The 14,374-nt window shown below is 47.8% G+C and overlaps 1 protein-coding gene across 3 annotated transcripts in view; it reads right to left on the bottom strand.

Annotated features, from left to right (window-relative positions):
* The window catches only part of IQCK (IQ motif containing K), a 513,956-nt gene that overhangs the window by 416,301 nt on the left and 83,281 nt on the right, over nucleotides 1–14,374 (bottom strand). For 2 of the 3 annotated variants that reach the window (XM_085629065.1, XM_085629067.1), the window contains exon 5: nucleotides 9,237–9,369. In XM_085629065.1, coding sequence (XP_085485191.1) covers nucleotides 9,237–9,369 — 133 coding nt within the window. The remainder of the gene's footprint in view (nucleotides 1–9,236; nucleotides 9,370–14,374) is intronic. The other variant, XM_085629066.1, reaches the window with a different exon arrangement.

The following is a 14,374-nucleotide window of genomic DNA, read 5'->3' as shown; positions in this document are numbered from 1 at the left end:
AACTATCTATTAATAAAAGTGCAAAGAGGGCACAGTCCAATCTGTATGTACTATGTTATTTGGATATTCCCTCAGTGTTCCAATTTCATACCCATTTCAGATCGTTTGGAGCCCATTCACAAGAGTATGTAAGAATATGTAAAAGAGTCCTGCAGTGATACCGCCTTACTACTCCAAAACGCCTACGCTAATAGTCACCTGAACGCTGAGCTCTACTGTAAATTGCCTACGCTAATAGGCTCCTGAACGCTGAGCTTTACTCTAAAACGCCTACGCTAATAGGCTCCTGAACGCGGAGCTCTACTCTAAAACGCCTACGCTAATAGGTTCCTGAACGCGGAGCTCTACTCTAAAACGCCTACGCTAATAGGTTCCTGAACGCGGAGCTCTACTTTAAAACGCCTAAGCTAAAAGGCTCCTGTCCTGAACGCTGAGCTCGCCGCCACCTTTCAAGAGCTGTGATATGTAGAACAAGGCTGCAAACAAGACTTGAACAGCAGAAAAAAATGGATCTTGTCCAGAATGGAACAACTGGGTAAACAGTTTGCTGTCATACCAAACAGGAACTCCTTTGTTAAAAATAAATCAGATGTACTCAATCGTCGGTGGAAAGAGTCCCAATGATAATACAGCTGGGACAGCCCTGCCTCTGTTCTAGCTTGCACCTTTGGCATTAATGCTGGCCTTGCTTTATATGGATCACAGGGCAGCAGTCACCCTCTTGCACAATATTTGGAAGGCAATTTGTAATCGGAGACCAACGTTTAGTTCATTGTGCATATACACAGACATAATTTCACACACATAATTAATGCAAGCAGAATCTGGAAATCATGCTTTCGTGAAGCTATAGATAAAAATTTACTGCTTCCAAAACAATGTGGTTCTACAAATGTATAAAATAATCGTAAAATACTTTCATACAATGGGACACTTTAATGTGAGGGCTTGGAATGACGTCAGTGCACTTTACATTAATTTATAGGAATACACACTATTCAGGGAATGAACATCTGGTGTCACTGTGATGTGCTACGTATGCAGTTTCCACCCACTCCTGATGTTTACTTTTAGGCAGGGTGGTATACAGTAATATTTGCAACATATGATTACGTCGAAACTGAAGCGTGAATGAAAAGTTAACAAAAAGAAAGATACTTATAACTCTCTCCGATTCCTTACCCAAGTGATGTAAATAACACAAACTAATTTCTACATATTGTGGCAAGGAAAGGAGTGCCTAATATGATATGCCTACATTTAATTTTTAGGTCTTGCCTGACCCAGCGCTTGGGCGCTGGTCTGGCGAGACCTTAGGTGAGGGCTTAAAAAAATGCTACCGCCGGCTACAGCTTGCAGTGCATGTGCGCGGGCGCGCGCAAACTGTGGCCGGCGGCAGCATTTTTCCCCCCAGCTTTTTAGCCAGCTTGCTAGAACGTGCAACAAGCACGCGCGCATGCGCGCGCATCCCTTGCATGTTTTAGTGCATCATCGCGATGACTTTCGCTTTCCCAGCGATCGTGATCGCGATGACTTTCGTAGCCAGTGCTAGTTTCCTCCAGTTTCCTCCTTTTTAGTTTTATTTATTCCAGTTCGCGTGTCGCCTCTTTCTTCCTTTGCCCATCCAACCTCCGTTTTTGTTCTTCCTTTTTCGTTATATCTCCTGCCCCCTTTCCACCTTGTGGGCTTCCTTCCCCTCCCTTGTTCCTCTCCTCCTTCCCGCGTGCACCATGAAGTCCTTCCGCGTCTCACCTCTTTCCCCACATTACTACCTGTGCCGCCTCTAATCCTATAACCATCCTCCCCACTTTGCTGTCTCTTTCTACACGTGGTCTGTCATTTCCCTCGTTCTCTGACTGCCTTTGTCTCAGTACCTCCTGATGCACACCACCACATGTCCCTCTCTTAACCTCTCTCTCACGCTCCTTCTCTCCTACGTCACTCCCCCTCATTATACCATACCATTGCACCTACTCCTCTAACCCCCATCTCAGCCTACGTCTCACTTCTTCCACATCATTACTTCCCCAGCCCTCCCTTTGCTCCCTCTCACCACCTTTACGCATCTTCAGGTGCACACTCTTAAGTGTGCACACACCCTTTCCATGCCCTGTACTCCCTTTCCTCGTGTCCCCTCTAGAACAGCACTCTCTTTTAATGTTCTCTCCTCCACTTTCTTCCTTCCCATCACTTCTCTTTGCCATCCATTTCTTACAATATCCCACCCTTGAGCCCCCTCCCTCACTTTCTTTTCTTCCCTTATTACGCTTCCACATTTCATTCTTTCACCTCTTCCCTCTGTGCCTCACGGCCTTCCTCTTCTCCTCTCCACTATTCCCTCGGAAGCCTTTTCTCTCCCTTTTCCTATGCTCCCTCCCCCACCCCTCTCCCGCCCTCCACGCCCTTCACTTCTCCAGCCTCCGTCTCATCCTCTCATCCGTATCTCATTGTTTTCGTCTCCACCGCCATCGTCTCCTCTGTATCTCATTATCTTCTCCACTCTCGCCTCATTGTCCTTATTTTCTCTCCCTCTGCTTATGCGTCCTCATCTCCTTCTATTCTCCCTCACCCCTCTTTCTCATCTTCCGATGTTCTTTTCTCGCCTTGCAGCGTCCTTCTACGCCTCTACCTGCGTAAAACACTGGTCTTCTCCACACCTCTTTTATTCTCTCCCTGCTCGCTTCTAGCACGTTTTCCGTCCCCACCTCCACATATTTATCTACTCCCCCTCTCCATCCTCCCTTCTCAACACTTTCTGGCCTCACCCCGACCTCGCACCTTATTTCCTTCAGGACAGTCTGGATGCTTCACCGCTCATCTGGCCTCGCTACCCCCCCCCAACCTCCTCATCTCTTTCTTGCCCCCTCTCCAGCCTCCCTCTCCTCTGGCCTCACTTCCCTCCCTGCCCTTCACATCTCTTTCTTGCCTCCCTCCTCTCCAGCCTCCCTCCCCTCTGGCCTCGCCCCCCCTCACCATCTCTTTCTTGCCCCTCTCCTCTCCAGTCTCCCTCCCCTCTGGCCTCACTGCCCCCCCCCACCCTCCCCATCTCTTGCTTGCCCCCTCTCCAGCCTCCCTCTCCTCTGGCCTCGCGACCCCATCTCTCTTTCATGCCCCTCTCCTCTCCAGCCTCCCTCCCCTCTGGCCTCCCCATCTCTTTCTTGCCCCCTCTACAGCCTCCCTCTCCTCTGGCCTCGCCCCCCCTCACCATCTCTTTCTTGCCCCTCTCCTCTCCAGTCTCCCTCCCCTCTGGCCTCACTGCCCCCCCCCACCCTCCCCATTTCTTGCTTGCCCCCTCTCCAGCCTCCCTCTCCTCTGGCCTCGCGACCCCATCTCTCTTTCATGCCCCTCTCCTCTCCAGTCTCCCTCCCCTCTGGCCTCACTGCCCCCCCCCACCCTCCTCATCTCTTTCTTGCCCCCTCTCCAGCCTCCCTCTCCTCTGGCCTCGCTTCCCCCGCCGTCCTTATCTATTTCGTGTCCCTCTCTTTTCCAGCCTCCCTCTCCTCTAGTCTCATTCCACTCCATCTCTTTTTAGTTTCTTTCTTCCACCTACAGCCTCACCCTTATCTCAGCCACTCCCCCCTCTTCTCTCCACCTTCCATCCTTTTCTCCTGGTCCTTATCTCCCACTCTTTATTCTCTCACTTCCCCATCTCTTTCCTGCCCCCTCCCCATGCTTCTCCATTTCTATTTTCTTTTCTCTCCTTCCACAGCTTCTGCTCTTTCTGTACTCGCCCCTCCCAATCCTGCCTCATCTTATCACCTTTTAGGTCTCCACCCTCCATCTTCCTCTTTTTCCATCGATGTTCACTCGTCTCCTCCCGCCCTTCTATCATCTTTAGATCCCATTTCATCTCCTCTAGTATGCCCCACTCTCCTTCCTCCTATCTAGTCCCCTCCTAAATCCGACACCTTCCTACTGCTGTCCTCACTTCACTTCCCCTTCACCTTCTCTTCTCTCACATTCTATCCCCACTGAACCCCCTGTTCTCTTTAACTCTCTCTTTGCCTTCCTGGCACACTTCTCACTCATTTTACATCCCCTTTCCTCTTCTTTCCTCCTTCCATTCTCCTTCCCTACCTCTGCCCTCCCCAATCCCCCCACCACGACCACACACACACAACCACACACACAATAACACAAACACACAACCACCCACACCACCACACACAACACAACTACACACAACACAACTACACACACAACCACAACACACAACCACAACCACACACACACAGAACCACATGCAACTACACACACTATCACAAACACACACAAAACAACAAACAAACACAACCACAACCACTCACACACACACAAAACCACAAACAACCACAACCACTCACACAACTACACAAAACCACAACCACACACAACCACACACAACCATACACACACACACACACACACAACCACACACACACAACCACACACACACACACACAACCACACACACAACCACACACACACACACACCCACACACACACACACACACACCCACACACACACACACACAACCACAACCACACACACAACCACATACACACAACCACCCACACACACACAACACACACAACCACAAACAGTTGTTTTGGCTGTCAGAATAAATACGCTGTCACCAAACACGATGAACACCTCGGGAAAGGTTGAGAAGTCACCCCCAACTTTGAAACCACTTGCTGTTGCAGAGTGTGTGCTGTACACATGGCAATACCTTGACAAGCAGACTGTTGCAAGGAATGCTTTGAGCCTCAGAGGCTGACAGACCTCAGTCTGTGCATTAGTTCACCCCATCTTGGCGCTGCATAAAAACAGGGTGCCCACTGTCCAGCATGAAGTGAGACATTGTGATCGGGGCTGGAGATGCTGTTTAGCAATCTGCTTAGAACATTGTGTTTCATTTAGGGCATTAAACATAAAGGAGTACTGGCAACGCTGATAAAATGGATTTCATTTTGAGTAGTGACTAAAACTTTTTTAAAAAGCCTGCAGTACTGAAACAAGCATTTGCAATGCAATAGGTCTCGCATTTTAAAAAGTTTCAGCTATTGTCATTGTTCATGACAATGCCTTTTTAATCTATTTTATAAAACAAACACATAAATAAATGGCATCATTTACAATGCCAATAGCTAGTGTTGCATTATTATTAGCAATGCCAACTGCTCACACTTTTATCATGCGAGACCTATTGCATTTCAAATGCTTGTTAATTTTGGGGTTTACAAAGTGCAAACCTAGTCCCTGAGGGAATCAGAGTGCTGTACATTGAACATTGAGACATGCACATACATACATTTACAACGTGAACTTATGACAAAAATGCACTCAAATAAATAGGAAACATAACAACAGAATGGGGTGAGGTAAGGAGAGGAAACCATTCAGTTTAAGATAGTACGAGCATTGGCGAAAAGGAAGAATTTAAGACTGTTGCTGAATTGCACCACCAAAGGAGCAAGCCTGAGGTGCAGAGGGAGGTTGTTCTAGACCCTCAGTCCCCAAAATGTATACATGAAGGTAGCAAATGGGTAGTATTTTATATATTATTATTTTATTATTTTGGATTTGTAAAGCGCATAGCTGCCACAGCAACGAGGCGTCCCAGCGCAGCAGTCAGAATCCAAAAAAACGAGAACCGGATCAGTTGTCGGGATTAAATGGAGGGGATGGGGAAAAGCCATGTCTTCAGGGCCTTCCGGAACGCTAGATGACTAGGAATAACTCTGACTGATAACGGGAGAGAGTTCCACAATTTGGCCGCCAAGTGTCGAAACGAGCGCCCCCCGGCTCTGGCTCGCCACACTCGGGGGACGCAGACCAGGGCCTGTTCAGCGGAGCGCAAAGAGCGCTCTGGTATGTATGCCTCCAATAAATCTAGAAGGCCCGACGGGGCCTGCTTTGCAAGAATCCTGTGAGAGATACACAGTGCCTTAAATTGAATCCTCTTACACACTGGTAGCCAGTGAAGTTTAGGGAGCAATTGGGCAACCGAACAGTACTTAGGTAGTGAAACCAGGATCCGTGCCGCGGCGTTCTCGACCCTCTGAAGGCGGTTAACACTAGCCCGTGTGGCTCCCAGGTAAAGGCAGTTTCCGTAATCGAGTCTAGCGAGAACTGATGCTTGAATAATAGTCTGCCGCACTGGGGGAGGGAAAAACCCAAGGAGTGGCTTGAGACCTCGTAAGAGGCCAAAGCAGACGCCGGCAACGGCCTTGGTTTGTTTTTCGAAGGTCAGACCTCGGTCAAACCATATCCCAAGGTTTTTTACAGAGTCCCTAGGGATTGGGGCGGGCTTCAGACGGTCCGGCCAATAGAAATCCGTCCATAGCTCCCTATCCTTTCCGAAAAGCAGAATTTCGGATTTCCCGGAATTTAGTTGAAGGTAGTTTGCTGCCATCCAGTCAGAGATAGCCGACAAATCGTCCCTAAAGTTAGTTAAGTTGGTCGGGCTTTTCTTGGAGAAACTTATCATCAATTGAGTATCGTCGGCGCATACCAGTGACAGTCCCCTTCCCTTAGCCAGCGCCGCCAAAGGGCTGACGTAGAGGTTGAATAAGAGCGGGCTCAGTATAGAGCCTTGTGGAACTCCTTGGTGAAGTGCACATTTTTGTGAGGAGTAGGGGGTGCCAAGACCTGAAAGGATCTCTCCGATAAAAATGATGTGATCCAGGCCAAGGCCGAGTCCCTAACCCCGATGTCCTGTAGGCGTTTTAAAAGTATTTTGTGAGATACCGTATCGAACGCGGCACTTAGATCCAATAGGATCAAGGCCGCTGAATCGCCTACATCTAAATATCTTTTAATCGTTTCTGATACAGCCAGGAGCGCAGATTCGGTGCTATGCCGCGGTCGAAAACCATGTTGGGTGGGGTCGAATAAGGCGTGTTGCTCAACATAGCCAGCTAGGATGGAGTTAACATGCGCCTCTGTAACTTTGGACAGGAAAGGTAATTGCGAGATGGGGCGAAAATTGCCTGGATCCGATGTGGCTAAGGAGGGTTTTTTTAATAGGGGGACGACTTTGGCGTGTTTCCAGGCTCGTGGAACTGATGCCGTAGACAATGACAGATTGACCACGTCCAGGCACAACTCTGAGATAGAGGAATAAAGCTGATGGAAACGGGTGGGAGTCACTGGGTCAGCTGGAGAACCCGATTTAATTTTTGTACATAGGGCCGCAAACTCCAGCGATGTGATGGGAGGAAATACCCCCAGACTATGACCGTCCGTATTCACGCTCTCAACTGAATCCACCTCTGCAGACAAGGGTACTGCTTGTGGGAGTCCCTGATAAATCAGTTCCACTTTATTAATAAAGTATGTGGCTAGTTCATTATATTGATTATTTGAGGTGATTGGAGAACCCCCTTTACCACCGGAGTTCTTCATTTCACCCAGTAGGGAAAAAATAGTTTTAGCTAGATTGGTGCTCCCCAGAATTTTGCTGGCCACAAAGTCAGCCCGGGCTCTGCGGATCTCTTTATGGTATAACTTAAGAGCTAATTGGTATTCCAGTTTGGCAGACCTGTCATATGTGCGCCTCCAAACACGTTCCAGCCTTTTGCAACCCTTTTTGGCCAAGGAGAGGGCTTCGTTAAACCACGGGTTAGATGGTCCACGTCCTTTCCTTCCCCATTTCGCAGGGATATAGGTGTCTAGGCCTGCCGTCAACCAGTCCTGGTAACACTGGTTCGCTGCATCTGCGCACATGGGTAGCTGTGGTAAATGGCTGGATAACCAAACAGAGAGAATCTCTGGGTTAAACCTATGCCAGGCGTGTTTTAGGGTCATCAAAGGGCAGCTGGGCATAGCTTTATTGGGAGATATTAAAGAAAAGGAGACCAAAAAATGGTCGGTCCACGCCTGAGGAATGGGGGAGCGCATTGTGATTTGAGGGAGATTAGAGATGACAGGGTCCAAAACATGACCGGCTACATGAGTGGCTTCGAGCACATGCTGCTTTAATTGAAAGGCTTCCAGGTCAGCCAAGAAACTGCCAATATCAGCCTGGTCGGTGCTCTCAAAATGGAGATTGAGATCACCCAGAATGGTGAAATTGGCTGATTTACTGGCGAGGTGGCCTACTTTATTTAGTAGGTCTTCCCTAAAGCTGGTAGCTGACCCAGGGGGTCTATAAATCAAGAGACCAATCCAGGAAAAGTTGTGTGTTAGACTGATTTTAAATAGAGCACATTCACAACCCATTATGGGTTCACTCTCCAAGCTAGTTCGATACACTTCCTTGACTATCATAGCCACTCCTCCCCCTCTTCCCACCTCCCTGTTCACAGATTTCAGTATGTAACCAGGCGGGAGAGCCAACCAGGGTATTGCTACGACATCCTGGTTTAGCCAGGTCTCTGTGAGAAAAAGTGCGTCTGGGGACTCGTCAGTTAGAAGGTCAAGGACCTAGGCATGATGTTTTACCAGAGAGCGACAGTTCAGGCTCAAAAATTTGAATTGTTGGGGCCCGGAGGGGCACGAAGTCTGCTGTGCTAAGAACAGTTCTAGCGGGCAGGACTTACAATGAAAAGACTGCTCGTGGGGAAGCCAGGCAGATGCCGGGCAGGTAGTGGTAGGGGCCAGAGCAAAAAGATCATCCCGTGAATATACGATGGTAATCGGTGTAGTAGAATCCACGGGGCCTTCGGCGCGCCAGCGGCGCGTCCGCTGCGCGGTCGCGGCAATGTGGTCATTTATGTCCGTGTGGGAGGATCTGGCCGGGCAACTGTAGCGTCGACTTCCCCCCTGTCCAAGATGGCGGAGCTGCTCCGACCGTCTCGGGGAAGCCGGCACACGGAACCCAGTCACTCCCACCGCCCAAAGAACACCACACGCTGATGCAGGTAAGTTTAAAACAATAGAGAGGTAAAACCCTGCGCCTTAGTTAAAAAGTAAGGTTAAAAAAGATTTTGTTTTTATTGTTTTTAAAAGAGCTGTGATATCGCGAAAATAGCTATAAAATAATACCAATAACTGGCGTTATCCCTTGCTCCCGGCTCAAGCCTCAGGAGCTCAGGATATGTGTACTGAATACATGTGTAGAAGACAAAACAGCAAGTAATAAAATATCAGATAGATAGATAGATAGATAGATAGATAGATAGATAGATAGATAGATAGATAGATAGATAGATAGATAGATAGATAGATAGATAGATAGATAGATAGACATGGAAAATAAATGAGAAGAAAAAATTGGTTATAAAATACAATATACATTTATGGTTCTTACATATTTTTGATGTAGGAAGATGTGAGAGTGGTTCTGCAACATGCTGGTCTGTCAAACTGGTCAGATCTGTCAGAGCCAAATGAGACTGTCCTTGCTCCAAATGCAGACCTGGTGACGACTCCAAGGAAGCCTGCTTTTTAATTAAAAATATATATACACAGAAATCAATGTCATGAATATCTCTCTTATATATAATAGAATCTACAGAAGGTTGTTTATATTACTAACATTCGGGGTACATGAACTTATCTTTAGTTCCAATAGGTACAAAAAGCTTCTCTAACACACTGGTACAGCATGGACAGCAGCAGGGCAAGCCTTCATCACACACAGAGAAGAGAAGAAGTATGTGCATCAGCAACAGCAGTTTGCACTCACATAAAGACAACTATTACATCATGGGGAGAGGTAGACCTAGCTTAAATGCAGAAAAGGCACAGCATAAATAGCAGACATGCACACTTCCCTTGTAATTCAAAGGAAAGAAGGAAGGGTGGTTGTCTAGAACAACTGAGAGGCAGGAAGAGGCCTTTGGCTGTTGTTTCATAGTTGAATGAATGGAGATACACGTAGCACACTGGCAGAGCATGTTTTAGCTCTGCTCACATGTATGTACGTGAATGTACGTGGGACCACCAGTCAGTCATATTTTGTAGTGTTTTGTTGACTCTGCCCCAGTATACTACTGACTCACACCTGGTTTCTAGCTGAACCCTGACATTTTGAAAAAAACATGAAGGATGTGGAGAGGAGGCAACACATAAGCAGGGACATGTGGGCAGCATGGAGTGCAAAGGGGCAGGGGCAAAGTCAAGAAGGAAGCAGCACAAGAGGGCGAGAGCATGAAAACCCATGGTCTGCCACTGAGGGCATAGAAGGAAAGAAAAAAGTAGTTCCCTACATGCAACAACATCAGCAGTGTAAGAATACAAGTCAACCGATTAGAACACTGTGAGACTGAAATGTTCCTGGCTGGGACAAATACAAGAATAGGGAAAACAATATTGAAATCAGGAGGAGACAACTGAGAGAGACAATAAACTCAATCACTCATAAGTAGGGTGTTGACCCAAAGCCCACTGTGTGTGTACTGGAAACAATTAGTCAGGCCACTGACAGCTAAACCGGTCTGTAGAAAATACCTAAAAAAAGGAGCCCAATGACCTACCCTAACAGGTACCTTGAAATCCCCCAGAAGATAGCATCAGGGCCAGCAAGAGAGGTCCAGGGGAGCAACCGCAGACAAGCCAAAGCCACGTGCTTCGTAGCAGACTGGGAAATCACCCACAGAGTCTTCCTGCAGATTAGAGTGGTAAGCATGGAAAAAGGGGGAAACAGAAGGCAGCATAGAGGGATTGCCCAAAGGAGCACACGAGGGGAACCAAGGGGTCCAACAAACTTGGAAGACTACTAGAGGAGAGTGGGCTCAACGTCCAACGCCACGCTTTGGGACAATTGTAACGACAATGACAACGATAATGACAATGCACCAACGACAAGCAGTTATCAACAGACGCCCTAGACAAGGAGGGATACATCCTTCATGACCGAAAGGGGTCTAGAGGCTAGCCAGGCTGCCAGCCACCAGGGCGCTGACGGCGAATGCATAGCTGAAGTCCCAACATATGAAATATACATTACGGACAACACCAACAAAAGAGGTGCCTCTATCATTTGCCCATGCCCACAGGCAAGTGTGTATGACACCAGTGTGAAAGAACTTAGTTAAGGTTTATTAGTAATGCTTTTCATGGAGCGTGATCTATTCAGTGAGCTGCCTTTAAAGACGTCGTGCTCCAGGTCATTACAACAGACAGGCGATGGGGCACGCGCGACAGAAACATGGAGTAAAGCAGCCAACGTAGCAAGTGATAATATTGAACCAATTGAAGCCATTCAAACCAGCGCACAGTCCTCAAGGGTATGGGAGGACTCGAGCAGAGGCAGATCCACGGCATGGTTATATGAGGAATAGCTACAGGAGGGTTACAATAGACACGCCACCCGGAAATTATCAGGAGGAGGGCAAAGAGACAAGCCAGGACCTGCTCAAAGATCAAGACAACCTGTTGTCTTCGATCAACGACACATTTGCAGCAGCCACCAACGCCCTCAACAGGCAGTCACACAAATTTGAGGTCCAAATGGACACCTTGCAAACTATAGCCTTGGCCACTGCAAATATAATCAACAAGCTGGAAAACCTGGAAAAATTAGTCATCATAAAGGACAGCCACTGTAGAGGTATTGTGGAAAAGCTCATAACATTGACAACCTTGATCACAGATCTGAAAAACTTGAATTAAAAAAATTGACTCAAAATAAACTCAGAAACAAACACTAAAATATATGTAATGGCCACAAGAAATAAGGCACATGAAATTCAAACAAGACCAAGGAGCCCGAGGAAAGAAGCAAGCTCAGCTGAGGTCTAAGTAACTGCCACCATCCTACAGAGTGACTGCAACACAAATATAGCTGGGTAAATAGAACCAGTAGCCCCAATACCATTAATAACAACAACCGACTCTGGCGGATGGGTATGACCTCAGAGGGCAACAAGACTGGGAGCACTAACAACACAAGCTCCACAAATAAGGACAATAAACCTTTGTCAAGATGAGGGAAAAAACAACTAAAGAAAAGGCAAAAAAAGCTGAGGCAAACCCAGGCACAAAGGAGCTGGGGGCAGTATCACAAGACTGAAAAAAACCAGTCAAGAAAGAAGATCCCTCCAGCACAAAATTCTTCCCGGTTTTTTAAAACAAAAGACGGCCCCATAGAGAGTCACAAGAGACCACGAATCAATGACCATCGAGGAAGACAGAGAGAGTGCGGTTCAAGCCCCCGCTCAAAACCCAGAAAGAAAAGAGCTCAGGCTAGCTGAAGTGGCGGCAAGAAGGGGCCTGGAACAAGATCGCAGGCCCATGCAAGAGGCGACCAGAGGGACCATGAGACAAGTAAGAGCTCTGGGCACAGATGTAGTCTGTCAGGCGACGGAGGAAGAGCTAAATGAAACAAGAAGAATGACCACCAGGCCAGTGGAGACAAATAGTGACTTGGCAAGCAACGGACTGTCGAGCCACCAAACGAATGGCATCCAGACGGAAAATAGGGTCAAACAACTCTTTGCAAATAAAGAATTTGATCTCCAGGCCTACACAGTGGCCTCACAGAAGCTGAGGCCACGTCACAAGGAAGGAAAGACACTCTTAACAGGGCAAATATCTTGAAACTGTTTCAACACATCCCCTCGTTGGCACATATAACGAGTAAAGACTTCCTCAGCATCCACTTTGAGAAGAATAAGCAGTGGTGCACCACAGAAACACGATCACAATATGGAAGACAACTGCCCATGCTCATTTGGCCTGCAGGAAAAGAACAGCTTTGAAAAATGGGGCATTGTGGTCCAGGAGCCAGGCGACGAAAAATACCGGCGCATGCTCAATATCCAAGAGGGCGGTTGCCCCAAACAACAAGGAAATGGGGGACCCATCACTAAGAATTTTCTCCCTGCTTCCACAATTTTATAATAGAATATAGTGAAAAAGAAGGCCAAATTGGGAGAAAAGTAAGTGAAGGTAACACAGCAGACAAAGGCTAGCACAGGATCCAGACCCGCAAGGCCACTACAATAATTACTCCTTAGCCCAAAGACACAAAAAAGGGCAAAAACAGCAATTACACTAAGAAACAATGGTGAAGACACCTCAAAGAGAACAAAAAAACATAGTCTCAAGCTTATAACATGGAACGTGGCAGGAATCACAACTACATTAAACAGCAATTCTAAAATGGAAACTGGAAAAGATTCAGGAGTGTGACATTCTCTGCATTGAGAAAACCTGGGCAACTATGGAAATACACTTACAAGGCTTTTCAAGCACATCCATACCAGCTAGAAAATTACACTCCCACGACAAGCCCTCGGGCAGCCTTGCATTATATGTAAAACACGCAATAGAAGTTTCCATCAAAGAGGTTAGGAAACCACTGGATATGCTACAGTGTATCGTGATAAATGGGTTATTTGATGGCAAATCCAGAAAGGAACTTTTAATCATCAATGTATATCTCAATAGCAATGGCACCTCGAAGCTGGAGACAACAAAACATATTATTGCCATTTGAGAGGAATTGCTATACGAACATGCCCTCATGGATATGATCATCACAGGGGATTTTAACCTTCAGCGTCTAAGCCTGGATAACGGAAATGGTACGCCAGTAGAAAGAGCATTTAACAACTTCCTAAGTGCTTTTGAACTAATTTTCAGCTCAGGCCTGGTTTGAGTAATTGAGTTCTAAGGTATTTGAATTTTCTCACCTTCAACAATCAAACAATAATTGACTACACCAAGGGAGGAGCCTAGCGCTTGACCAAGATGGCCGCGTGAGCTTAGAGCTCCCGAGACCCTCGCGCCCTCCGTCGACTATCCTGTCTCCAATCCTGATGGTATGCATGGCACCGTGTTGCTGAGTTGCCAGGGAGGCGATTGATGCTGCCTGCGGTCGGATCGCCCATCGGGAACCGGACTTATGACTGGCGAAAGATTGCGGCCTAACTCCCGGAGATGCCAGGGGCTAGAGTTGGCAGGATGCCCGACTCCTAGTTGATCAACAACGGCCTGGTGAGGTGTGAACTGCCGGACGGAGGCCCTCGCTCTTTCACTTTCGGTTTCGTTTCCTTTGTCTGCCCGGACACTGTAGTGCTCTGGGTGGCTTTATAACCCCGGGGACGCTCGGTGGGCTACTTTGGCAGAACAAGGCGGACCTGCTCACTCTTTATACCTCTCTCTGAGAGGGGACGGTCTTCACTGCATTGGACTGCCTGGAGTCCATTATGTCGGGCAAGGCAGAAGGTGATCGGCTGAAGACTAAGTCCACCAGGCGGGGAACGTATTCCCAAGTCAACAGTATGGACCGCTACGCCCTCCTGAAGACATCGCCGAGTGGATCGAGCCAGGCGCCGGATGCCCAGAAGGAGGACTCGCCTGGGACACCGGAGCTCTCCCTGCAGGATGTCATGGGCGCGCTTGATGGGATGCAGACCTCGATGGGGAGGCAATTCGAGGCCCTGGCGCATAAGGTGGATGCCATCCTGGTGGATGTCAACTTGATCCGCTCGGACCTGG

Source organism: Triturus cristatus, chromosome 10, assembly GCF_964204655.1.
Source record: "Triturus cristatus chromosome 10, aTriCri1.1, whole genome shotgun sequence".
Taxonomy (NCBI): Eukaryota; Metazoa; Chordata; class Amphibia; order Caudata; family Salamandridae; genus Triturus; species Triturus cristatus.
The sequence above is the reverse complement of the archived record's forward strand: the minus strand, read 5'-3'. Positions and strand labels throughout refer to the sequence as shown.